The sequence below is a fragment of the Vipera ursinii genome (genome assembly GCF_947247035.1).
Source record: "Vipera ursinii genome assembly, chromosome: 9".
Taxonomy (NCBI): Eukaryota; Metazoa; Chordata; class Lepidosauria; order Squamata; family Viperidae; genus Vipera; species Vipera ursinii.
Window position 1 is genome coordinate 8,734,137 of NC_139523.1, and position 27,765 is coordinate 8,761,901.

General features: G+C 44.3%; 1 protein-coding gene across 5 annotated transcripts in view; it reads right to left on the minus strand.

Annotated features, from left to right (window-relative positions):
* MAP7D1 (MAP7 domain containing 1) overlaps nucleotides 1–27,765 on the minus strand; it is a 75,546-nt gene that overhangs the window by 29,606 nt on the left and 18,175 nt on the right. For all 5 annotated transcript variants that reach the window (XR_014493316.1, XM_083369748.1, XM_083369746.1 and 2 more), the window contains 4 exons: nucleotides 10,490–10,909; nucleotides 9,816–9,884; nucleotides 5,479–5,642; nucleotides 3,194–3,308 (listed from right to left, as the gene is read on the minus strand). Coding sequence is in view for 4 of the 5 variants with exons in the window: in XM_083369746.1 (XP_083225872.1) it covers nucleotides 3,194–3,308; nucleotides 5,479–5,642; nucleotides 9,816–9,884; nucleotides 10,490–10,909 (768 nt within the window). In the remaining variant the exon portion in view is untranslated. The remainder of the gene's footprint in view (nucleotides 1–3,193; nucleotides 3,309–5,478; nucleotides 5,643–9,815; nucleotides 9,885–10,489; nucleotides 10,910–27,765) is intronic.

Consider the following 27,765-nt stretch of genomic DNA (forward strand, 5'->3'; position numbering starts at 1 on the left):
GAGCACCTCAGAATTGCAAATAATAATAGCCTGGTTGCCTATGGAGAATTATTAATCACCACAGGTGACCAGGAAGTTGCTACTAAATCAGTTATGCTTGTTGTTCTCTTACAGGTAGTCCTTGAGTTATGAGCATAATAAAGCTTGCTCATAAAATACAAGCATTTTTGTGTGTGGCTGCCGCAGTTATTCAGTAAATCAATGATTCACTATAGCGGGGGTCCCCAACCCCTGGGCTATGGCCCACTAACGGGCCTTGGCTTTTTCAAAACTGGGCTGCAGGAGAGATGGGCAAGCACGCATGTGTGAAGATAGATAACCTTTATTGTCATATTTTACTGTGGGTCCAACGGCACACATTAAAAATGAAATTTAGTTGCTTGCTCTCAAAGTGTACACATACATAACACACAATTAAACCTACTATATACCACACCCTTGCTTATAAATATAGACCTACACTCTTGCTTATAAGTAACACACACACACACACACACACACACACACACACACACACACACATATATATATATAAAAGGTAAAGGTAAAGGTTCCCCCGCACATGCGGGCTAGTCGTTTCCGATTCTAGGGGCCGGTGCTCATCTCCATTTCAAAGCCGAAGAGCCAGCATTTGTCCGAGGACGTCTCCGTGGTCATGTTATGGAACTTTATCTTCCATAATACCTAGTTAAAATCATATACAAGCCTCTGGGGCCCCTCAGAGATATAAACAAAATCCATCATCCCCAGACAGGTTTCTCTTGCTGATGAACCTTTGTTGATCAAGGCAGTTATAACATTCAGTCACTAGGCAATGGTGGGTAAATTGTGCTTCTCAGGATAAAATATGGAAGCATTTTAGGACTGTGAAAAGAATGAGTAACCCCTTTGCAATGGTCTGGAAAACTGCATATTGTTGTGTCACGCACTTGATTTTTATTTTGGAACAGTTAGGAGCATGAGAAAAAGGAAGGACTGAATTAAAATGCTGGAAGAGATTAATCTGATAAAAAGCACAAATCTATAATATTTTATATAAGCACTGGAAGTCAGAAATCCAGATGAGGCTCACCCAATTAATTTGGGATACAATATTAAGGGTTATAAAAGGTAAAGGTTCCCCCGCACATGCGTGCTAGTCGTTTCCAACTCTAGGGGTAGGTGCTCATCTCCGTTTCAAAGCTGAAGAGCCAGCGCTTGTCCGAGGACGTCTCCGTGGTCATGTGGCCGGCATGACTAGACGCCAAAGGTACACAGAACGCTGTTACTTTCCCACCGTAACGGTCCCTATTTTTCTACTTGCGTTTTTACGTGCTTTCGAACTGCTAGGTTGGCAGAAGCTGGGACGAGTAACAGGCGCTCACTCTGTTACGCGGCACTCGGGATTCGACCTGCCAAACTGCCGACCTTCTGATCGACAAGCTCAGCGTCCTAACCCACTGAGCCACCACATCCCATATATAATACATAACGGAAGGAGGAAGCTTGAGAGTTCACAAGGTTTACTGCATGGCACAAAACTGTGACTGAATCTGGATGTTCTGCTTCGGATACCATGGAGCCCACTCCTCCCGGAAGGTAACAAGGAAAACAGGTCTAGCGGCGGGCACGAGCAGAGACTGCTTGTGTTCGCATGAGCGGAACTTTGCGCACAAACGCAAGGGCTTTCAGCTTGCATGAGTGGAACTTTACACACGGCATAAGCATCCCCCACTCAAGTGTGAAGCTCCAATTGTGTGAGTGGAGGGCACACATGCTTGTCGTGCACATAAATGGAGCTGCACAGATGAATGTGTGCCTGCCACTCTCTCTCTCTCTCACACACACACACACACTGCGCCGGACCGCCAAACTGGAAAGGTTGGTGGCTGCTGCACTATAGGCATTGTTTTGCTGAAAACTAGAAATGCTGGTTTTCAGAAAAAAACTCATAAAATGGAGTCACGTGTTCACGGGATTTTTGTAAATGACCGTCAATGCAGCCACGTGGCCAAGCACACAAAGTGTGGTCACATGACCATGGGCTGGGTGGGTGACTGTCGGAACTTTGGATCCAGATTGTAAATCCCCTTTTCCAGATTGGTCATAAGTCAAGGACTACTTGTACTGCTTGTCTTTTTGGAGCCCTTCCAGAGTATTTCTGTGTTGTCATCCCACATCCTGCATTACACACTTCTCTCTCCAATCATTGGAGTTTGTGATCGTATAACCCTCTCCGCTGCTAGAACGGCATGCTGCCTTGAGGAATTCTGGGAGTTGAAGTCCACGTCTTAAAAGTGCTGCAGGATCACCCCCCCCCCAAAAAAACGCTTCCTAACCCCACCAAAACAGGAAATCCTTGCCCCGTTCACACACAAGGCTATGTCCACTTGGCATCATGCATGCCTACAGCATTTGTACATGCCCAAAGTGTGGAGTGTGGCACCTCCCATTCTCACCCTTCAGTTTACCACCCTCCAGTCCATTCCTGCCCAAAGACTCTTGGGGAGGGGAAGATTTCCAGATACAGAACATGCTCAGTCTTGGGCAAGCTGCATCTATGGCTCAGCTCCTTTCTGCCTTGGTCCCAACGTGCCCGCATGGTGGAAACTGCCAACCAATGAGGAGAAAGATGGGGGAGGCTCTGAGCAGCACAAGGCATAGAAGAGAAGAAGCAGTGTGGGAACTTAAAGGTACCAAGCGGTCAAGAGTCCACCAAAAATGGACAAAGGACCCCAGCGAAGCTGCAAAGAAATGGAGTGCTGTCCTATATGCAGAGAAAAGAAAGAAAGAAAAGAAAGAAAGAAAGAAAAGAAAGAGAAAGAAAGAAAGAAAGAAAGAAAGAAAGAAAGAAAAAGAAAAGAAAGAGAAAGAAAGAAAGAAAGAAAAGAGAAAGAAAGAAAGAAAGAAAGAAAGAAAGAAAGAAAGAAAGAAAGAAAGAAAGAAAGAAAGAAAGAAAGAAAAGAGAAAGAAAGAGGAGAGGAAGAAGATAGGTGAAGGAAGGGAGGGAGGGAGGAAGGAAGGAACTGCCTTATAATTTCAAACTATAAACTAGGGTGCATAAGCCCCTCCTCATCTGAGCACATGCGCGTGCAAAAGTACCCAGCCGTGCAAAAGCATCAACCCCCCCTCCCCACCAGGCCCATTATGCGTGCTGTTCCCCCAGGGAATCTGACAGCCGTGTGTCCCCAAGCTAAGCAGGGCCTCCACTCACCCTCCTTGTGAATTGGGGAGCCCTGATGCAGCGCCCCAGCCCACGACCATCGCTGCTGCCGGATTTCAGCCCAGGTTTTCTTCACGGAGCGCTGGATGGCAGCTTCGTAGAGCTCCTGATCACAAAGTGGGAAAAGGGGAGGTTTAGTTCTCCATTTTTGTTCGCCAGTCGTGCAGCGCCGGGATGCGCTTGCGTAAGCAACGAAACTGAGCAGTTCGGTCAGAGGGGGGCGGGGAGAAAAAATGATAAAAGACTTTTTTTAAAAGAACAGAAATCCTTAAAGATAGTTCTTGACTTACAACCAAAATTAGGACTGGAACTTTGGTCACTAAAAAAGGCGCTTGTTTTGGTGAGTCTTGCCCGAGTTTTACAATATTTTTTTGCTGTACTCATTAAGCGAATGCAGCTTCCCCCTTGACTTTGCTTATTGGATAAATAAATAAATGCTTATTGGAATCTGGCTGGGAAAGGGAGAAATGGCGATCACGTGAGCCCCAAGATGCGGCAGCCGTCATAAATAGCTGGCATTCCTGCAGCTATTCCAGATGGCATTGGAGAAGGAAATCCTCTTTCGTTATTAGGAACCAGCCATTGGCACTCCCTTATTGATTCTGCCCGAGCCACCATCCCAAAGACCACAAGGTGTTTAACCTTCGGATGAGAGACCACAAGGAATTCTGTGGGTGAAACTGGGGCCATTTAAAAGAGGTTCCCTTCAGTCAAATGCTGCCTTCTTGCAGGACAGAAGAAATATCTGCCGGTTGCCAAGAGTCTGAATTTTGATCGCGTGACCATAGGGATGCTGCAAGAGCTGTTAAGTGTGAGGACCAGTTTATTAGGCACTTTTTTCAGCTCTGTCATAACTTCAAACAGTCACTAAAGGAACAGTTGTAAGTCAAGGACTGCCTGTATAAATGGCTTTCGACTGAAAAAAGAAAAAGTGCATTTATTATGGCATTTGGATATTAAAAATGAGACTAAGGGGTTGGAGGAAAGTTTAACGTGACGGTTACTCAACAGAAAGGACAAAAGGTGCCATTGTGTGGGTGGGTTTTTTCCCTCCAATTTCTTTCTTGTTTCTCCATCTCTTTATTTTCTTCGTTCTTGTTTGTTTTGCGTAGTCCTTGATTTACAACCACTCGTTTAGTGACTGTTCAAAGTTTCAACAGCACGGAAAAAACTTAACTTGTGACTTTTTTCACTTTTCATACGTTTTTCATACTTATAGCCCTTGCAGCATCCCCATGATCACATGACCAAATCATGTGATCCCTCAAGGCAACCTTGTGACAAGCAAAGTCAAGGGGGAAGCCCGATTCGCTTTACAACTCTGTTTACAGATAGTCCTCAGTTTACAACCACAACTGGTTTCTGTTGTTAAGCGAGACCTTTGTTAAGTGAGTTTTGCCCCACTTTACGACCTTTCTTGCCACCGTGGTTAAGCGAATCACTGCAGTTGTTAAATTAGCAACCCAGCTGTGAAGTGAATCTGGCTTCCCCATTGACTTTGCTTGTCAGTAGGTCACAAAAGGGGATCACATGATCCCTGGACACAGCAACGGTCCTAAATACGAACCAGTTGGCAAGCATCTGAACTTCGATCACATGATCATGGGGATGCTGCAAAGGTCCTAACTGTGAAAAACGGTCATAAGTCACATTTTTCAGTGCCGTTGTAACTTTAAACAGTCACTAAACAAACCGTGGTAAGTTGAGGACTACCTGTATTAACAACTGCAGCGATTCACTTGGCAAGAAAAGTCCTAAAATGGGGCAAAACTCATTTATTTTTTTATTTTTTTTATTTTAATTCCATTTATATCCCGCCCTTCTCCGAAGACTCAGGGCGGCTTACAAGCTTAGCAGTAGCCTTCATTCTATGTATATGCCTGCTTATTAGGGCTTTCACACACACCCCAAGCAGCATTTTTTACAAAGTCAGCTTATTGCCCCCAACAATCTGGGTCCTCATTTTACCTACCTGGGAAGGATGGAAGGCTGAGTCAACCTTGAGCCTGGTGGGACTCGAACCTGCACTAATTGCAGGCAGCTGGTGTTACTTAAGGAGGCATTAGAAATGTTGGACTTAAGTTTTTGTCGTACGTCAAGGACCACCTATAAACATTTCTAATCAAACCGGGAAAGACATCGTGGTGGAAACAAGATGCCTTTGCTCCTGTTACCTTTCAGGACAACGTAGCCATGGAGTAAGCAAACGTTGGTGACCCACAGCTTGCCTGGCTGCTCGATTCCTCTTTGACTCGCCCAGAACCTCTCCAACTGACCTTGTTCCTCTCCAACTTTTGGCGCTGGCGTTCTTCCAGGGCGGCTCGCCGCTTCTCTGCTCGCACTCGCTGCTCTTCCAGCCGCCTCCGTCTCTCTTCCAGCTGTTTTTCCCTCAACATGCGGGCCTTCTCTTCCTTCTCCAACCAGACTGCCCGTTTGGCAGCTATTCAAGGATGTGCGAAGAGACAAAAAGAAAGAGCGAGAGGTTTAGAGGCGCAATACAAGCAACGCCATGTTAACTTATCATGAAATGTGGGGCTTTTTCATTTTTTTTTAAGGGCCACCCGGATGAAGCCCACCCTGCAAGAGCTGTAAAAGGCATCTCAACCCGCTTTAGCACTGATGACGTTACCTACTTGGGTAATGAAACATCTGCAAGAAAACAAGGAGGCTCAGAGAGCACCAAGGACCCCACACCTTTAATTTACAGCACTGCTTCTTAGACTTTTCTTTCTTTCTTTCTTTCACGAGCCTGTCCATTTTCAACATTATAGAGAAACTGCAAAATGTGTCTGTTTATAGGGATTTGGTTGATCAATATTTATTTTATTAAAAACTAAAAATGATGCATGTGCTGATTTTGAGGACCCCGAAAGAGTCTAGACTCTAGAGGGAGGGAGAGAGGAAGGAAGGAAGGAAGGAAGGAAGGAAGGAAGGAAGGAAGGAAGGAAGGAAGGAAGGAAGGAAGGAAGGAAGGAAGGAAGGAAGGAGAAAGAGCAAGAGCAAGAGAAAGAGAAAGAGAAAGAAGAGGGAGGAAAGAAAGAAAAAAAGAGGGAAGGAAGGAGGAAAAGAAGGAAGAAAAGAGAAAGGGAAGGAGGGAAGGAAGGAAGGAGAAAGGAGGAAAGGAAAAGAGGGAGGAAGGGAAGGAGGAAAAGAAGGAAGAAAAGAGAAAGAAGAGGGAGAGAGCGAGGGGGTGGAAATCAATGGAGCAAGTGTTGCAGCAGCTTCATCCCCAGCTTCAGGAGTGACCCGCACAGCTGGCGACAGCTGTTGAGGCAGAAGCAAGCAAGAGAAGAGGGAGGTGAAGTGCTGCAAAGGCTGAACACAAAAGAAATGGGAAGCTGCAGTGAAAAGCACATTCAGGCCAGACAATTGGGGAACGAGAGTGGAAAGGGGCAGGGGGCGAACTGCCACTGCTGTGAGGGAAGAGCAGGGGGTGGGGGTGGGGGCTGGAGGGAGGCTGCTGGAGCAGAAAAGACCACCCTGCCCAATACAAGGCCACAGACCCGCAACGGTTGGAGAAAAGGAGCTGTACGTCAGAAGGGACCTTCCCAGAACCACAAGAGCAACTGAGAGGGCCATGCGCTCTGCGCCTTCGGAAGGCTTTGCGTCCGGCCCCTCTGTCATGTCTTTTAGCGTGACAGAAGGGTAAGCCATCCGGTGAAGAATTAATCACATTTCAACCAGGTTTCATGAGCTCCCATTCTCTCCCATTCTTTGTCCTATTCCCTTTTGGAATGCACTGGGGTGGGGTGGGGGGGGGAAAGACACAGGCTTGCTGGACAGTTGAGGGCTCCCCAGCATCGGGCTAATGATGGGAATCATAGTCCAATATACTTAGAAGACACTGGGAGGGAAGGAAGGAAGGAAGGAAGGAAGGAAGGAAGGAAGGAAGGAAGGAAGGAAGGAAGGAAGGAAGGAAAGAAAGTGAAAGAGAATCAAAAGGGAAGAAAGGAAAAGTGAAAGATAGCTAATGATGGGAACTGCAGACCAATATACTGTATCTATAAGACAGGTGCCCCCAACCCCCGGTCTGTGGACCAGTACTGAGCTGCAGCATGCCAGCAACCGGTCCACACAAACAAGCAAAGCCCCATCTGTAGGATGCAGGCAGCACACAAAAACACGCACTCTCGGGTCCGTGGAAAAACCTTTCTCCACGTAACCGGTCCCTGGTGCCCAAAAGATTCACCAAGCGTGAACACGGCACCTGAATTGATTCCAAGGGCCTCTCCCAAGAATAACGGATCCCACTTAGGCTAGATTTATGCAAGACTACCAACTTTGAACAAAAATGGATGTTCTTGCTTTAACCAAAAATATACAAGATTTCCCCTGATTTCTGTGGATGCTCAAAAGTTTCCAAAGTTTCTGATACGGCTCTCGGGGAGGGGTGTGTGTGTGTGCGTGTGAAATTTATTTGGGCTTCTCTAAGAATGTTATGTTTTGGATGGATCTCAATCATCCAACTCTTAAATCAGGGGCGATTATTTATAGGGTACCCTCTCCTTGGGCCAATTTATGTTGCCAAGTGTGTTCTTTTTCTCATTCTCTGTTTAATTCAGAGAATGATTAGAAATTCAGAATATATCTGATAGAGTAGGAAGGGAAAGAGCATAAGATTTTATTACATACCAGTTATGTTTTTATAGCCAGTTCAGCGATCAATATTCCTATTTATTAATACATGAATTGGGAATGGATATTGGACATGAATTTACCTGGATGTTGAGCAAAGTGGATTATCCTGTCGTATTGGTTGAATGGAATTTACAAGGTTTTTGAACCAATTTTGTCAGCAAGGGCATCTTGCAAACTTGCAGGTTTCTAAAGCGCAATTATCTGTTCAGAAAGATGAGTTTACTTTTCCATCATTCGAGATTTATTGCTAGGCATTCTCTCAGTAACTGTTTAACTTGAAAGGTATTGTCTGGCCCCACCGCAATCTTGGGTGGTTTTGAGGGAGAGATGTTATATTATGCAGGGATCTATTTCAAGACCCGTTTTTAATGCTTCAAAAATATATAGAAAGTATTGGATCACGGATAACCGAATATGTCTCAACCTCAGCAACTTTTAAGCTGTCTGGACTCCAGCTCCCCAAAGCCCGGACATCTTGCCACGGTTGAGACAAACTGATTTAATCCATGAAAAGCATACACTGGGGAGTTTAAAAAGAGTGTCTAAATCTGAGTATAAACTAAGCATCTCATAATAACGAATTCTGAGGAAGCCAATTTTTGAATTTTTGCTGCATTAAAACTGAATCTGATTTACTCCAGAGTATATTCAACTTAAGGATATATCATCTAGTTCAGCGGTAGGCAACCTCGGCTCTTTTATGACTCATGGACTTCAACTCCCAGAATTCCTGAGCCAGCTGGCTCAGGAATTCTGGGAGTTGAAGTCCATGAGTCATAAAAGAGCCGAGGTTGCCTACCCCTGATCTAGTTTATCTGGGCCAGCTGTTTCTGAACCTGCCTGTCCAGGAACCCTTTGGCATAAGACAGGGGTCTTCAAATGTGGCCCTTTTATGACTTGTGGACTTCAACTCCCAGCAAGGCTGGCTGAGGAATTCTGGGAGTTGAAGTCCACAAGTCATAAAAGGGCCACGTTTGAAGACCGCTGATGTAGAAGAAAGCTGATGGAATTGGTATTATATTTTACTTGATTTTATATGTTAAAGAGTTTTATGTAATGGGTTTTTGGGGGCTCTATCCCCATTTTTTCTTTCGGAATCCATCAAAATATCGTGAATGATGGATTGAGGGGGATGAGAATTAACTGAATTCTTCTACACTTCTGATAGGAAAATGTTACACTTGATTGGCAACGATGGGTTGTTGTTTTGTTTAATTGTCAACAATACTAGAATTCCTCTTTCTTTCTTTTTAGAAAGGGGAAAGGAAGAAAACAATCAAGTAAGTGATGAGTTTAAATTTGGGGATTCACCGGAAAATAAAGGTCCCAAAATCCTTTTCCTGACTTAATATATTCTGTGTAAATTCAGTCATTTGGAGACGCTTTCTCACTTTCATTCTCCTTTCAGGTAGGAAAAATGAAAGGACATTTTATTCACAATCACAAACACTAAGCTTGGCCAAGAATACCACACAAAGAAAAGCAGGTTATTCTTGATTCCCCCCCACTCCCTAAATTGAGCTTAGTCTTGAAGGGAACAAGGGCAGAATTTCCTGAATCTGGAGTCTCTTTAATTGTCATTGGATGACAAGTCCCATCATCCCCATCCTCTGTGTGGAGGGCCGGGCAAGATAGGAACCTAGTCAGATCACCCAGAGAACACCAGGTTGAAAAAGAAAGTGAATTAACTAGATCGTAAATCTGGATTTGAAGGCCTGACATGGCTCAATGAGGCGACTCCAAAAGTCATCTAAATGCATTGGATGGCAGCTCCCATCATCCCCATCCTCTGTGTGGAGGGCTGAGCAAGACAGGAACCTAGTCAAATCACCTAGAAAACACCAGGTTTTTGGGGGGGGGGGGAAAGGTGAAATAACCAGACTGTAAATCTGGGTTTGAAAGCTTGACATGGCTCAATGAGATGACCCCCCACCACGAAGCCTGTGGTACAGATGTTAGATGGCCTCCTCCTTACCCAGATGTTTGGCTCGTTCTTCACGACGCTCCCGGGCCATCCTGTGTCTCGCCAGGGCCTTCTGAGAATCTGGAAGAAAGAGAATCCAAAGGCATCAGAACAAGGAAGGGAAAGTCGGATGGGTTGTGAAGACAATGAACTTGCAGTTAGGGTGAGATTAGCTTCTTTGCTTCTAAAGAAAACAGTACAGGTAGTCCTTGACTTGCGACCACAATTTCTGTTGCTAAGCAAGGCAGTTGTCAAGTGAGTTTTGCCCCATTTTACCACCTTCATGGACACAACTCTTAAGTGAATCACCGCAGTTGTTAAATTAGTAACGGGGCTGTTAATTGAATCTGGCTCCCCCATTGACTTGGCTTGTCAAGGGGAAAAAAAAATCACACTGCAACCGTCATAAAGATGAGTCAGTTGCCAGGTGTGGCCATGAGGAATGCTGCAATGGTTGGGTGAAAAATGGTCATAAGTCACTTTTTGCAGTGGCCCTTGTCACTTTGAATGGTCACTAAACAAAGTGTGGTAAGTCGAGGTCTAGCTGTATGGATATTTATGGCTGGTTGGACCTACGGACCTTTGGCACAAAATAGAAAGAAAATGCTATGATTTGTGGGCAACAGCGTCCCAGGCACCCACTAGATCCCCTCTGTAAGTTGGTCCCACCTACAAAAAAACCCTACCTTGTTTTGCCCTGGCAGTGCCCGAACCTTGGGCAGGGGGAGGCTGCTCGCTCTTGGGGGGCAGGCGGGTACTGCCACGCGTCTCCTCTGTTTGAGGCGGACTCGGGGCTCCGATGGGTGGGGGGCGATCACTCTTAGGGGGCAAGGTCTCTGCTTCTGGAAGTGGGGCAGCAGGCAGGGGGCTGGGCTGGCGAGTCTGGAGGGCAGGACTTGCTTCCGAGACAGGTGTGGTGGGGGTCTTGGCACCAGCGAGTTCATTTGGGGCTGGCAGTGTCATGGCTGCAGCCGGCAGAGACGGGACTGCTGGATGGAGGGCTGGGGGGGTCTGGAGGCCGGCCTGAGCCTCCGCCTTCCCCCCCAAGGGCGCCGTCTGTTCATTTCGAGGCGCTGGCATCACTTCTGACAGGGTCCGACCGGAGGCTGAAAGACAGACATTGGCTGGCTCAAATCTGACTCAGCTGCTGATATGATCAAAAGTTACAAGGAAACGACAAGCCAAGGGTTTTCCCGGGATGAAAGACCATGAGGAAAGCCTCATGCTGCGGATTAGACTAGAACAGTGTTTTTCAACTTGGCCAATTTAAGATGGGTGGATTACAACATCCAGAATTCTCCCGCTTGCTATTTTTCCGTTTCTCTTTTTCTAGTTTTTTTTTTTTCCCCTCTAGTCATTTCTTAGGACTGTTTCATTTTGTTCCCCCCTCCACCCAGGGCTTCCTGAACTGTGAACGATCCCCAGAAGCTCCCCCCCCCCATTTCTTTCCTTCCAAGGCACCCCCAAAATACATAGATTGAGCAAAGGGAGCATAGCTGACTGGAGAATTCTGGGAGCTGAAATCCACCCATCTCAAAGCTGCCAAAGTTGGGAATCAATGGACCGGGAAGTCAAAAAAAAAAAAAACCAGCCCCCAAAGAGGGAGGGGCAAACCATTTCCTCAACACTACGAAGAAAGCCTCATGAGCAGCCTTTACTGTGAACACCCAAGACCACCAATCAAACATTGTGCAAGCCGCCCATAAAAGCCTCCATTTGCCCTCAGGCCCCAGAATCTCGGCATAATCAAATTAAGCCGCCAAAGATCACACCCCCACAGCTTGGAGGCAGGTGCCATCTTTAGGGGGAAAGCCATTCAAACTTTGAACTGGTCTGTCAAACACTGGAGGTTTTTAAGAAGAGACTGGACAGCCATTTGCCTGAAATGGTATAAGGTTTCCTGCCTGAGCAGGGGGTTGGACTAGATGACCTCCAAGGTCCCTTCCAACTTTATTATTATTATTACTATTACTATTATTATTATTATTATTATTATTATTATTATTATTATTATTATTATTATTATTATTATCTCTCATCCAAGACAGGTGTGTGAGTTTCCTAGTTTCTATGTTTCCGCTCTAGTCATTTCTGAGGACCGATTCAGCTCGTTGCCCATTCCACAAAGGCTTCCTGAGCTGTTAGTGACCCCCAACTCCCCCAGAAGCCCCTCCCCCATTCCTTTCCTTCCAAGGGACACCTCAAACCCATAGATGAAAGAGAGAGAGAGAGAGAGATGGAATCACTAGTTTTGCAGATACCCACATACGTAATTCTTCACTATCCTTGATTCCCATAGACATGCTTGCACAAACACACAGACAGACACGCAAGCACATCACTCCCCTCACAGCAGCAGCAGCAGCAGAGCCTTTTCAGACAACAATTAAGTAATGCATCAAGAATGTCCAGCAGAGATGCAGAGAAGCCCAGAGAACAAGGCTGCAAATGTTGGTTCTGCCAAGGGAGGGAGGGAGGGAGGGCAGAGCTTTGAGCTTCTATGGAAGGAAGGCAGACCAAGAGGGAGAAGCCAGCCGGGCGGGCGTGGGGGAGAGGAGAGAGCAGGACCAGACAGCAGAGAAACCGTGGGAAAAATCTCCAGGGCGGGGTGGGGGGGCTGGCCTCAAAAACAACCAGACCTGGTTTTCCTACACTGATTTCAGACAACTGCCCTTTGCATTGGGTGTAATTTTCAAGAACTTTTGTCCTTCATTTCGATCATTTCCTTTTTACAGTACTCATGACACCACATTCTGCCCAGTCTTCCAGGTGAAAAAGATGGAAATGGGCCTGTCTTTTTTTTAAAGTGCATTTACATGAATTACCGTTTGGGTTTGGATATTTCTATTAGGAGTTTTTGCCAAGCTTTAGCTGCCACCTCTCTCTCTCTCTCTTATCTCTCTTCTGTCTATCATCTGTCTGTCTGTCTAATTTATATAGAGCTGCCCATCACACAAGGAAGTGGCTTTGGGTGGCATAAAACTGAAGCAATAAAGTTTTCCTTGGCTTTGCTCTTGAATTTTTCCTTTGTAAAGCAGTTATAAACATAAACAATTCAAATGTTTTATCCAAAATAACCTCTTGCAAGCCATGATGTCTGGAATGGAAAGGGAACACAAAAAAGAGCCCAAACAGACCATCTTAAAATCCTAAAAAAGGGATTGATTGCTGAGCATCTTCAAATGGAGGGAAATAGAGTAACAGTTAACTTAATCCCCAGACTAAGGCGTGTTTGGAGCTCATACAATGCAATGAACTCTGTAGGGACTAAGGTCAGACCTCACCAAGCTGAGCACATGCTGTACTAAAGTTGAGGACGGTCCATTTGCAGTTAACCCGTTAAGAGCCAGGGTGGTGTAAGAGAGAAAGTGGTCCCCAACCAGGTAACCTCAAGGCATGCTGATCTACAATCCTCCTGCCCAAACACACACACACACACCCATAGGCATCCTGGACAAGGTTAATGGGAGTTGTGATCCCATGCATTCTGCAGGCATTAGTTGGAAAAAAGGACTACCTAAAATATAATGGTCCAATCCAGGGGTCTCCAACCCCCGGTCCATAGACTGGTACCGGGCTGCGGCATGCCAAGAACCGGTCCGCACAAACAAGCAAAGCCCCATCATCCGTGAGATGCAGGCAGCACACAATACCGGTCCCCTCCGGTCCACGGAAAAACCTCTCACCACGGAACCGGTCCCTGGTGCCCGAAAGGATGGGCATCTCTGGTCCAATCTATGACTGTTGTTCAGCACCCTTTCAGATTGCCCGATGAACACGTGGAGACCTTTGAGAGGACACTGTGGTAATCCTGTTCTGCCTCCCTCCCCTCAAAAACCTGGCAGGTTTTCCACCCGAATGAAACCACCTGGTGCATTGCTAACCTTGTTGTCCCAGAAAAAAAAACAAAAACAAATGTCAAGTCACTCCTACAGAAAACTGTATGTATGGATATGTCCATGAGGTTTCCAGGCAAAATAGATTTTAGTTTAAGGAATCCAAGATTCACTGTGTGGTACAAAAGCCAAGACTATGAATGTAAAGGATCCTGAGTTCACAAATTTGTACCAGAACTGATTGGGGGAGGGGGGGAATCAATTAAAAAATGGTTCTACCCATGTTTTCCAGCCTTGTTCTCTGTAAATGTGTGGACTTCAACTGCCAAAATTCCCTAGGGCTGATTGGGGAATTCTGGGAGTTGAAGTTCTCAGAATTGACAAGGATGAGAAACACAGGTATAAGAATTGACCTGTAATGCATTTTAGCAATACAATTTTGCAGAGCGCTGGATGGCGGAGCTCCTGATCACAAAGGGGAAAAGGGGAGGTTTATTTCTCCATATATATTTTTGCCAATCGTACAACGCGGGGATCCACTTGCATAAACAACAAAGCTGAGCAGTTTCGTCAGAGGAAAAAAAAATAAAAGATTTTTTTTAAAAAAGGACGGAAATCCTTACAGTTAGTCCATGACTTACAACCAAAATTAGAACTAGAACTTTGGTCACTAAGCAAGGCACTTACTGTATTAAGTGCCTGATTTTTACAATATTTATAACAACAACGACGACGACGATGATGATGTTGGAAGGGACCTTGGGGATCTTCTAGTCCAACCCCCTGCTTAGGCAGGAAACCCTATACCATTTCAGACAAATGGCTGTCCAGTCTCTTCTTAAAAACTTCCAGTGTTGGAGCATTCGCCGCTTCTGGAGGCAGGTTGTTCCACTGGTTAATTGTTCTCACTGTCAGGAAGTTTCTCCTTAGTTCTGGGTTGCTTCTCTCTTTGATTAGTTTCCATCCGTTGCTTCTTGTCCTGCTTTCAGGTGCTTTGGAGAATAGCTTGACTCCCTCTTCTTTGTGGCAACCCCTGAGATATTGGAACACTGCTATCATGTCACCCCTCATCCTTCTCTTCACTAAACTAGACATACCCAATTCCAGCAACCGTTCCCTATGTTTTAGCCTCCAGCCCCCTAATCATCTTTGTAGCTCTTCTCTGCACTCTTTCTAGAGTCTTTCTTCTGCTGTACTTGTTAAGCGAATGCAGCTTCCCCCTGGACCTCGCTTATTGGAAACCAGCTGGGAAAGGGGGAGATGGCAATCACATGAGCCCCAAGATGTGGCAACCGTCATAAATATCTACCGGTTGCCAATAGTCTGAATTTTGATCATGTGACCATAGGGATGCTGCAAGAGTTGTTAAGTGTGAGGAGCAGTTTTTAGGCACTTTTTTCCCCCCAGCTCTGTTGTAACGTCAAACAGTCACTAAAGGAACAGTTGTAAGTCAAGGACTGCCTGCATAAATAACTTTCTGCTGAAAAAAAATGAATTCAACAGGGATACCATTGAAATGACTGATGCTTTATTGGAAACTGGGTTTGATCAAATCTTCTCGTAACAGCACCCGCTCGAGAGGGGAAAGGTGGTGGTTTAATCGGGGGGGGGGGCCTGGAAGGCAAATGCAGGCGTTCCTTGACTCACAACCACAATTGGGCCCAAAAAATTTCCACTGAGAAGCAAGGAGCTTGTTAAGTGAGTTGCGTCCCAATTTGCTAACTTTTTGTGCCACCGTTGGTTAAGTGAATCGTTGTGGATGTTAAGTGAAGCATGTGGTTGTTAAGTGAATCCCAAACCCGGGTCAGTGCAACTGTCATAAATACATGCCAGTTGCCAAGCGCCGAATCTTGATCACGTGAGCATGGGGACGCTGCAACAGTTGTAAGTGTGAAAAACAGTCATAAGGTACTAAGCGCATTGATTTGTGCTTTAAATTGTAAGCCGCCCTGAGTCTTCGGAGAAGGGCGGGATATAAATGGGATTAAAATAAAATAAAATAAACGGTACTTTCAGTGTTATTGTAGCTTTGAATGGTCACTAAACAAATGATTGTAAGTCAAGGACTAGCTGTATTGATTGGAAAACACTGGGAGAGGTACTTGTTTAAACGACTGTTAAATTGATAAATTACATCCAATCTGAGCTTCTGGAAGAAGACGCGGAAAGTATAATAGGGAACAATTTGTCCATCGCAATTGCCATTTCAGCTAGGATGAAAAGCCTTTTGGGACAAAGTATCCCTGTTCCTTTAATGCAAGAATCAATCCCCATCAATCCTTAAGTAGATAATAATTTTGATAAATTTTATGGCATTCCTGCAGCTATTCCAGATGGCATTGGAGAAGGAAATCCTTTCGTTATTAGGAACCAGCCATTGGCACGCCCTTATTGATTCTGCCCGAGCCACCATCCCAAAGACCACAAGGTGTTTAACCTTCGGATGAGAGACCACAAGGAATTCTGTGGGTGAAATTGGGGCCATTTAAAAGAGGTTCCCTTCAATTAAATGCTGCCTTCCTGCAGGACAGAGCAAATATGCCTTCTCTATCCTGGTCCCCACCAGTGTTTTCCAATCTTGGCAACTTTAAGATGCATGGACCTCAAACCCCAGAATTCTCCAGCCAATATGCTAGCTGAAGATCTCTGGAAGTTAAAGTTCACACATCTTAAAGCTGCCAAAATTGAGACGTACTCCTCACCACCTCCTGGATCAGCATTTCTAGTTTCAGATGGTGCCCCTTCTTCCCCTGGTGTTCCAGGAAGCCTTTAAGACTTGGCTCTGTTCACAGGACCGGAGTTAATGCGGGTGTGAAGTCAGGCCCCTGTTGCATTGTTACTTGGTACTTTTTGTACTGTTTGTTATTTCAGTCCAAGCTCCCTGTTTATTTGGATTTCAATTGTTTCATTCTTTTTTATGGATTCTGCAAGCAGTGCAAGAGTCTACTGGAGTGGGAAACCATATTCAATTGAATAAATATATTAAATATTAAAATTAACCTATTTTTCAAGCGTCCAGAAAAGGTTCGATGCACGATATTAAAGTCCTAAGAATTAACCTGTCCAAGTTCAGTTTAGTAGATGCCAGATTTTGAAGAATCTGGTTCTTGTTAAGTTGATTGACCCCCAACAATAGAGGGACACGGAAAACTAGCAAGACCCATGAAGGAAATGTGCCTCCATCAACAAAGATGTGGACCATTTTAGATTGTATGTTCCCCTGTGTATTCCACTCAAATACTGCCTGCTCTTCAACAAATCCTGTTTTTATTTTAGGCTTCATCTATAGCCAGGACATTTGCGAAATTTTGGGAGCTGAAGTTTTTACACATTGGATGGAGAGTTCCCAGATTGCTGGAGATTGATCGAAGTTGGAAACACATTGTGATAATATGGAATTTGTCAAGGGAAACGCTTCCCCTCCCCAGCTATGCCTGGAAAATTATTGGAAGCTACATGAGACCTTCAAAGGTTTTTAAAGTTCTTCCTTCAACAGCCGTACCCAACCATAGCCATTTGGGAGTTGCAAGGCCAACTAAAATGACCACAATTAGACACCTCCTAATATATGCATTTCAACTCCCAAATTTCTCAACAACGCCATGATAGCTGGAAAATTTGGGGACATTTTCCATTTATGGAATGGAATGGAATGGAATGGAATAGAATAGAATAGAATAGAATAGAATAGAATAGAATAGAATAGAATAGAATAGAATAGAATAGAATAGAATAGAATAGAATAGAATAGAATAGAATAGAATAGAATAGAATAGAATATTTGTCCAAGTGTGATTAGACACACAAGGAATTCATCTCCGGTGTATAAGCTCTCAGTGTACTTACAAAGAACAAAGTAATATAATCATATCAATAGGAGAAGGTAGTAGTAAAGATGAGGATAGTAGTAATACAGCCCTACTACATGGGTAAATATTCTTAGACATTCTGTGGGAATTAGGTGTTAGCAGAGTGAAGGCATGAGGGAAAAATCTCTCTGTGAATCGTTTTGGCATGCGATTCCCTATCGATTTATTTGGCCAAGTGTGATTAGGGCACACACACAAAAAACCTTGTCCCTGTGTCTAACGCCATACAGAGGAAAACAGCTGAAACATTTTCTGTCCAGGATGTGAGAGGTCTGCAAATATCTTCTCAGCCCTTCTTCTGACCCGTGCAATATGCAGGTCTTCTATGGAAGGCAGGCTGGTTGCAATTACCTACCCATTGTCCTGTTTGGTTACTGTACCAAAACAGGTAGTTATAGGAGTACAAGTGACAAATTTACCATGCCTGACAGCCATGCAGGTGAAATCTCAGACACCAAGGAATCTTTCTCATTAGCTTCTACTGAATGCCTTCAGCTAGACATGCTGGAGACTCAACTCAAAAGAGTTAGTGCATGCAAAGTGTGCTCCTTCACACTGCCTTTCAGAGAACAGACACATAACCAATATACACCAGTCCAATCAATCACCTGACAGCTCCCTTTATCCCAATCCCATCACTTTAAACCTTGAGCGGTCTTGGCACTGTGTAATTAGGGAGTACAAGCTGCTTAGTCAACAGTATCGCCCTTCTGGATAATGATGGATGAGCTACATCCAGTGCAGGAGACAAAAGAAACTCAGCAGACAGAGCAAAGAGAAAAAGAGGTGTGAAGGCACATTGGAGAGGAAAGCAGAGTGACAGCCAGACCAGGGACGGCGGTTGGCAAGGAGACCTGGAGCCAATCGTTCCCCCAAGCTTTTGAGAAGTAGATATGAATTCCTATTCCTAAATGTAACTCTTATTCCACCACCAGATGCAGAAAGGTGACAAGAGAATTAAGCTGAACTTGCTCATGCACCATTATTAAATGGGTGGACATCAAAGCTGTTTTCTCCCCTCCATGCAAAGGGGACATATGCATTCATCTGAGATGGCCTCACTGTGTGGGGCCAGAAGGAAACATTTAGGCCAGTCTGGGATGCTTCCCACAAACTGAATATGTTGTTGTTGTTGTTCAGTCGCTAAATTGTGTCCAACTCTTCACAACCCTATGGACCATAGTATGCCAGGCTTCCCTATCCTCCACTATCTCCTAGCATTTGCCAAAATCCCATGTTTGTTGCATCGATGACACTATCTAACCATCTCATCCTCTGTCGTCCCCTTCTCCTTTTGCATTCCATCTTTCCCAACATCAGGGACTTTTCCAATGCGTCTTCTCTTCCCATTAGGTAGCTAAAATATTTGAGCTTCAGCTTCAGTATCTGTCCTTCCAAAGAGCAGACAGGCTTGATTTCCTTTAGGATTGACTGGTTTGATCTCCTTGCAGTCCAACAGCTGAACATTAGCTCTCCTAATTTTCAAAAGCCTTTTGAGCGCAACCTGCTCACCACTGTAGTAGTCATCCCAAATAAAGCAACTCTGATGGATGGCTGTCCAGAGTGGCTCTAGAGCCAGGCACAAATGATTTCTTGAAATTCTCCACCAAGGTTGTAAGCAGAGAAGTTGGAAGGTTAATTTTTTCCCTCCCATTTTTTTTTCAGGAGGAGAAGAGATTCTTCCAGCAGTTCTGAAGTTTACAATAGGACTGCCACTAGAGAAGTTCCATGAAGAGTTTAGAATCCAGGGACAGCTGGAGAGAAGTTTCTCCAAAGAAAGAGAGGTCAACAAGCGTCCAGGAGAACAGACAAGTGATAGGTACATCATGGTGGACCTGATGTCATCACAGCTTCTAATGGACATAAAAGATTCATGCACACTCCTCAGTTGCCTTGTAAGTAAATGAAGTGAGACACTGATGCTCACCCATAAATATTTCACTGAAGATCCATTTTTCTTTGCCAGAAATTTCTTTAAAAAAAAGCTTTAATTTAATTGAATATGAGCCAAAAGGGAAAAAAAATATAGAATTATTCTGCTCCATCTCGGCTCATTGGTTCACTTAGCCGTTCTTTTGGTCAGAGTTTCTTTGCATTCAATCAGAATCTGTTTTCCTATTATCTATGGCAGGGGTCTCCAAACTTGGCAACTTTTAAGACTTGTGGACTTCAACTCCCAGAATTCCTCAGCCAACCGTGCCACGATTCCATGCCCTGCAAGTCTGGAAAGATAACTAACAAATAACCCTGTTTCTCAGGGTTCAAGTATCTAAAAAACTGCCTTCATTCCTTTCCTTAGACTTTCCATTTCAAGGTTAAGCAGATCCAGCTCTATCAGTTTCACTTTGTCTGCTTTGATTTGCCCTTTGTCCTCTTCCAATCCTGTTTCTCTGAATGGTCCATCAAGTATGGCTTCCAGAACTGGAGTTAAGGTGGGTATCCCATCAAGAGTTGGGCAGGTGAGGAACTGTGCAAAAATCCATCACGCTCTTCTCTGCCTCTCACCAATATCTCAGCTGGATTTGGTCAAAGCAGGAGTCTTCAAACCTGGCCCTTTTGAGACTTGTGGACTTCAACTCCCAGAATTCCTCAGCCAGGCACACTGGCTGAGGAATTCTGGGAGCTGAAGTCCACACGTCATAAAAGGGCCAAGTTTGAAGACCCTGGGTTAAGGAAAGGCTTTCTCCAAGGCTGTTGAGAGGTCCAACTTTGTCCTGCTCGAATTTGGGAGGATGGCATCAAATGGCAACCGTCATCAGCCACTCTTGGTCCTTTGTGGGCCAATTCTTGACCGCTCTTCATAGAGAAAAGGGCGTAGACTTCTCTTCTTCATATCCAGAAAGGGCTTAAATGTCTCCTTATTTCAGGGGTAGTCAAACATTTGAGAGGTATCAAAGGACTTCAAAGAGGTGAAGTGGAATTTGGAGAGGACTGAAGTTTGATGTTCCTTCTTCACTTGTTAACGATGAAATACCTATTTATGGCTGAGCAGTACAGATAGTCTTTGACTTGCAACTGCAATTGAGACCAGAATTTATGTTGCTAAGCAAGGCAGTTGTTAACTGAGTCATGCCCAATTTTATGACTTTTTTGCCATGGGTTTTAAGCAAATCACTTAAATCATGAAATGATTCGTGCAGTCATTAAGTGAATCCAGATTTCCCCCATTGACTTTGCATGTCAGAAGCTGGCTAGGAAGCTCATACAGTAAATGGCAATTACATGATCCCAGGACTCTGCAACCATCAAAAATACATGCCAGTTGCCAAGGGTCTAAATTTACATCACACGAGTGGTGGAAACTGTGACAGTCGTAAGTGTGAGGACCAGTCATAAGGCCCTTTTTTAAGTGCAATTGTAACTTTGAACAGTCACTAAGTGAATGGTTGTAAATTGAGGGTTACCTGTATGGTTTTCATGTTTTCCATCTCAAAATAATAGTAAAGTGTGTCACATGTTTTTAACACTCACGGCCAGAGGGACAAATACAGGGGACACTAGTCTTACGATAGCCAGAGAGGAAGAACACGTCTCAATCTCTGTTGCATCACATGTTGGAAGCATTTTCAACTCCAGATTTAGCCAGAACCTGCTCTTTGCTTTTGACTCTCTTGACTGCTGACAGTGTACATGTTTGCACAGAAGCAGAGATGCCCAAACAGCTTCCTTCTTTAGCATCTGCCAAGCTCCCATATAAATATGCAAAGCACGTGCCACGTCATGTGTGCTAAGCACCTGCTGATAGCAGTTTATATTGTATTTTTTTAGCTACTGGAGAATTGGATTAGCCAGCTTTCCACAGTATGATTGCAGCATTCCAGAAATCAACCAATCAACCAACCAACCAATCAAACCATCAAACAAACCAATAGGTTATAACAAAGAAGATGCAATATGGAAGGATGGGTAGATATGTTGTATTTGACGAATTTTGAATAATTGGTCTTCCACTGTAAATAATTAAAATAACAAAGCACACTCATTCCTGACATTTCCAGAAGAGTAAATTTGGAATATCCATAAGAGTAAGAAAGAGTAAGACGCGGTGGCTCAGTGGGTTAGGATGCTGAGCTTGTCGATCAGAAGGTCGGCAGTTTGGCGGGTCGAATCCCGAGTGCCGCGTAACAGAGTGAGCGCCTGTTACGCGTCCCAGCTTCTGCCAACCTAGCAGTTCGAAAGCATGTAAAAATGCAAGTAGAAAAATAGGGACCACTCCGGTGGGAAGGTAACAGCGTTCCATGTGCCTTTGGCGTCTAGTCATGCCGGCCACATGACCACGGAGACGTCCTCGGACAAGCGCTGGCTCTTCGGCTTTGAAACGGAGATGAGCACCGACCCCTAGAGTCAGAAACGACTAGCACGCATGTGCGGGGGAACCTTTACCTTTTTAAGAAAAATATAATTGACTAAAGACACAATTATCTTTACCTTAAATATTACTTTGGGTTTGATACAACTTAACTAATCGATGGCTAGGAGATAAGAGAGTTTTTGTTTTTATGTTATACCTATTAATGTTTCAGAATTATCCTCTGGGAAAGAACTGTATTAACATAGTAATGAAGGAATGAATGTTGTACTATGTGATTTATTTTGCTTCAGGCAGTCCTCGACTTACAGCCCTTTGTCCAGTGACCATTTGAAGTTACGATGGCACTGAAAAAAGTGACTTACAGGCAATCTTCATATCAAAGTCTGTTGCAGCATCCCTGCTGTCATAAAATCAACATTTGGGTGCTTGGCAACCAACATGTATTTTATGATGGCTGTAGCATCCTGGAGCCACGTGATCACCACTCGCAAGCTTCTCAGCTGACCTCTGATAAGAAAAATCAATGGGGGGGGGAAGCTGGATTCAGCTAATGACTGCATGGTAAACTGTGGCAAAACAGGTTGTAAAATCAGGAGTGACCCACTAAACTTCCTCCTTTCTTAGGAATGGTTGTCACCGTAACCGGCTGTGACCATAACATCGAATACCAACTGCATTTGTTAGTACGTGGTTGTATTCATTTACTTCATTCTGTTATTGTTCTGTTAAATTTGGCTGATCCTTGACCGAAAAAATATAATGGAGTGTGTTAATTAGTGGCAGGCTCACAGATTTCTTCCTGGATCAATCGAGGTTTTGTTGAGAGCCCCCACCCCCACCCTAACGCGTGTGATGCAGGAAGCTGTGTTTACAGTTAGGCTGAGTTATTTTTGTTGGCTTGACGAGGCCTAAGAAGATTGGGCTGGTTCTCATCTTCCCATCTCTCGGCACAGATTTAGGAAAAATAAAGAAACCCGAACACGTGGAGATGAGCAATCATTTCTAGCCCTTTTCCATTTTCACCGTGGATCAGCTGAAATGGATCATTTGACGAGCAGCGGCAGACGTAGGATTCACCCCTTGGCACCAGCCCCTGGCTCGAGATTAAAGGGGAGGGGGACATGTCCGATTAGCACCGGTTTCTCTCCTGGAGAAAAACGCCAGCTTTGGAAAACTCACCGAGTTATAAGCTGGCAAAGGTTTTCCAAGATCACAAGATCAGTTTTCAATCTGTCCCCGGGATCCTTCCCAAAGTTTGCGTGCCAGGAAGGAGAGGCAGGGAAGAAGCAGGAAGCTTGCTGTTCCTCTGTGCCCCCCTTTGCATATGCGCAAGCATGCATAAACACCCAGGCGCGCACACAGGCACAAAGGCCGAGCCAGGAAGATGGGAGAGGCCCCAAGGGAAAAACCGGGTGGAGCAGGGCGGCAAGAGATAACACTGCCTGTTGCAGAGTTTTAGAGAACTTGTGGGAAGGCCTGAAGGTCTGATGTGGGCAGGAGATGGCAAGGAAAGATGGCATTGGGGAGGATAAAAGGTGGAGGATTAAAAGCATTTGTCTTGATAAAACCGGCTTAACACTCTGGATTATCTCTAGGACAATAAGATTTGCCGAAAAGGCTGGATTAGCTCTAGAACCCACGATTAATTAAAATCATTTTTTGAAACAGAGGCATCTTGAGAGCAAAAGCAATTTAGATCTACATTCAGGCACTGATCAAGAGAGACACGTTCAAAGCCTGAAGAATAAACTAAATGGTTCTTGTTTGGCAGCCCTAACCTCTCATCCAGAATTTCTTAGATTCAGCAACTTTTAAGAGGTGCTGGCTGGGGAATTCTGGGAGTTGAGAAGTCCACGCCTCTCAAAATGCTAGGCTTGAGAAACACTGCTTAGGGCACCAGATTGCACCTCCCTGCCACAGATCACCTGCATATCTAAAAAAGCAAAACTGGAATTGCAGGAGGAAAGAAGAGGATGTGGGAATTTCCCAAAGCATCCAATTTTGCACCCTCAGATCTTGGGTTCCACATTCCGGATGGGGAATTCTGGGAGTTGAAGTCCACACCTCTTAAAAGTTGGTGAGGTTGAGAGACCCTGGGCCTAGCCTTAAGCAGAAAAGTATCTCCAGAGATGGCCAGGGAATTCCTGCTGGAAGGTCCCCAATTCAATGCCTACCGTGCCCATTTCCAAAAGGATCAGATAGTGGAACCATTGTCCAGGTACACTTTTGCCTGAATCTTTGAGAGGCTACCACTAACCTCATTGGGGTGTCTGCAGGATGTGATGAAATAGTCAAATTAGCAGCCACAAGGCTGCACGTTAAAAACATGACAGGTAGCGCTCAATATACAACTGCAATTGAGATCGAAATTTCCATCGCTAACCATACAGAGGTTAAGTGAATTGCACTCAATTTTACAACACTTTTGCCACAGTCATTAAGTGAATATATGGTTGTTAAGCAAATCCGACTTCTCCCATTGCTTGTTGGAAGCCTCCAGGGAAGGTCAAAAACGGTGATCATGTGATCCCTTCAATAGTCATAACTGCGAGGACCTATCGTAAGTCGCTTTTTTCAGTACCATCATAAGTTTAAATGGTCATAAGTCAAGGACCATTTGGATCCTGCTGTAAACTGTAATCTGTCAAGACACCAACAAAGATTCTGTGCATTACTATAAGCAGCTTTACTACCACACTAGCTTTTTTTAAACTGACAGTCACGCTTAGAATTTCATTGTTAAAAACAATAGAGGGTGGTTCATTTGCATATTAAAGAAATGGAAATAAATCACCCACAGCAGTGGTTCTCAACAAGCATACTGCAACACCCGGCAAGCTGCGTGCTTGGTTTTGAGTGCAGCAAGAGAATTGTGACTTATGTTATTTTCTTCTTCTTTTTTTGTATTATGCATATTCTGAAATATCTATATATTCAATTAAGTGCATATATTTTAAAACATTGAATAACTTCCCTTCAAATCAGGTCTTACACATTGTAAAACATGTATATACAATTAATAATTTTCTGGTGTGCCACAGGACTACTGCTACATTCAATATTGTGCTGCAGATTCAGAAGGCTTTAGAACCACTGATCTGCATCTCCATGTGAATTTACAGATAGTTAAAGACAGTAGTAGAAGCGTCTTCATGGAAAAGTCAACATCTCGTGATGAGTGAACGCAACAAAGAGGAAACTGTGGGCGTGCCAGAATTAGCCAAGGACTTAATCCCTGAAGCTCCTGTTCTGGGTTTATTTCAACACAGATGAATCATGAGAAGCCTCCTGCACACTTAACGTCTACCTGGGTTGTGCATTGTTTCAGATTACTTAGTAGTGAATGCCTTTCCAATCACTGTTTAAAGCACCGCCTCCATCTAGAAGAATAGGCTCCAAGCAGCGTTTCTCAACCTTGCCAAATTGAAGACTTCAATTTGGCAAAGTTGGGTGGACTTCAACTTCTGGAATCCCCCAGCCAGCATCCAATGTAAGAGACAGTCCCAACTGGTCCTCCAGAGCATTGGGGTTCATCTGTCATAATCCTAGACAGCAGTAACACCCTAGCTGAATTTACAAGCACAAGATGAGGACCAAGAAAGAGAAGGACCCTAACAGTATCTATGGAGATTCTCAGCCATCCAGGCCACAGTTATCCCCAAGATGTTTCTTCACAAGACAACTAGACTTTCTCATTTTTTTTTCTTTGAAGTATGCAAATGACCAGCTGTCTGCAAGGAGTAAAAATCCTTCCATTCCCCACCATCCAGTCAGAGTTGAAGAAGCTTCTTGGATGAGAACTTTTTTCTTTTCTTCAAAAGAAAAATAAGGAAGTCCAGTTGCCTCCTGAAAAAAAGCCACTTTAGGACCCTAACCGTACAGTAATTGCATCCAGACCTGGAGAAATCATAGGCTCATTTTCCTACAGAGATGGAAGAACTCATTTTGGTTGAGAAATTTAACCCCTTTCTCAGCTAAATATGCCAGAGAGCACTGTTCTAGGACTGAATTCAGTTCGGGGAGAATCTATGTCTTATTCATTTCAGTTTAAACCCAACCTCCACTTGTCTAAAAATTCACAGGCCTTGTTTGAGCATCTGTGTAAAGTCGGACTCATTTTCCCCCAAAAAAAGATCTTGCTGGACGATGCAGCAACTGTTAGGTATGATTGAAGAGGGGATAGTTCTAATACAAGGGTCTTCAAACTTGGCAACTTTAAGACTTGTGGACTTCAACTCCCAGAATTCTGGGAGTTGATGTCCACAAGTCATAAAAGGGCCAAGTTTGAAGACCCCTGCCGTAGGACATTCCTGTTTGCAGCAGATGCACGGCTGGTTCATTTTCAACTTTTCAGCTGCTTACTTGCAGATTCCCCAACAAAAGGAAGCTTTCAGCCAGCAACAGATGGGCGCTTAAAATGGAGACGTTAGAAAGGGTGGCTGCAGCAAACTTAAGACAATCCCAAGATTTCCAGAGGTAGGAAAAGGGAGACGGGATGATGGGGAAGAGACACAAAACTCTGGAGGGCGGGGGCGGGGGGGGGAATGGAAGAGAACAGTCTGGCATTCCAGAGTGCCATGTTTTATTGCAATTCCTACTTACTGGAAAAAGAATGCATTGCCCATTTTTTCTTGGCTCTGTGTCTCCTGCCTATTCTAAAATTAGCACCTGGCTCTTCTATTGCAAAGACTATCTCCATTTTCTACAAGATTCCAGAAATACTGACATTTGTGGCCAGCAGTCATACAGGAATAGATTACATACAGGGAATCCTTGATTTACAACTCTAAAACGGGTCACCCGTTTTTCCCACAGTAGATCGGATAGCCATAAATTGGAGAACAATGGTTGAAATTAGAATATGTGACATATATTTCATCTAATTCCAACGTGCCAGTCATTTCATCCTTCTGTCAGAACTCTTTTCACCTCAACAGATCATCAGAAGAACCAGAACTTGAAAATCCAATTCTGAGCTAGCTTTCTCCTCCTCCCTCCCCACTCTTTTTCCTTGTGTGCTATATATTTTACAATCACAAGCTCGGGAGAAGCTTTGATATTTTTAAGCTGCCGCAGAAAAACCTTTTGGCTTTAAGGAGGGATAAAATAAATATGCTTTAAAATAACAATAATTAAAAAAAACTTGGTACTACGGCTTAGCTAGCTGTTCTTGTAGACAGGCATCTTCAAGGCCTCCACTCCTCTTGGGGATTTGTTATCTTTAAAATGGACTTTGACTGGATACTGCATCCTGACCGTTCATGTGACTATGGGAGAGCAAATAGGTGCAGCTGCCACACCAAGAAACTCAGGAAACTTTCTCTGTCCGTAAATGCAGAATTATTCAGAACTAAGAACAGAAGGGAATGGAGATATTCGTCTGATTCTTCTTCTAAAAGATTTTTTTTTCTTGGTTTGCTCAAAACTAGCACAAAGGCATCTATCCAAACTTTGCTGCAATTGCACGCATCCCATCCCCTGCCTTTTGCAAAATGGTTGCTAAATGAACCCATTTCTAGGATCAGCATAATATTCCAAAGCAGCCATGAATCCAGCAGGGAGCAGCGCCCAAACTATTTTTTTATTTTTTTTAAATCCCATTTATATCCCGCCCTTCTCCGAAGACTCAGAGCGGCTTACAATCTAAGAAGCACAAATCAATGTGCTTAGCAATAGCCTTCATTCTATGTATATGCCTGCTTATTAGGGCTTTCGGCCCCCCCCAGCGGTATTTTTACAAAGTCAGCTTATTGCCCCCAACAATCTGGGTCCTTCCCATCTCTTCTTCAAATGACAGAAATTGCAATGTGCCACAGCATCACTCCACCTGTAGAAAAGGGCTCACCTAAGGATGCCACAACACTGCTTCAGGTGCTTTCACACACACACACACACACACACACACACACACACCTACGGTATACGTAGGCCAGATTCACATGAAA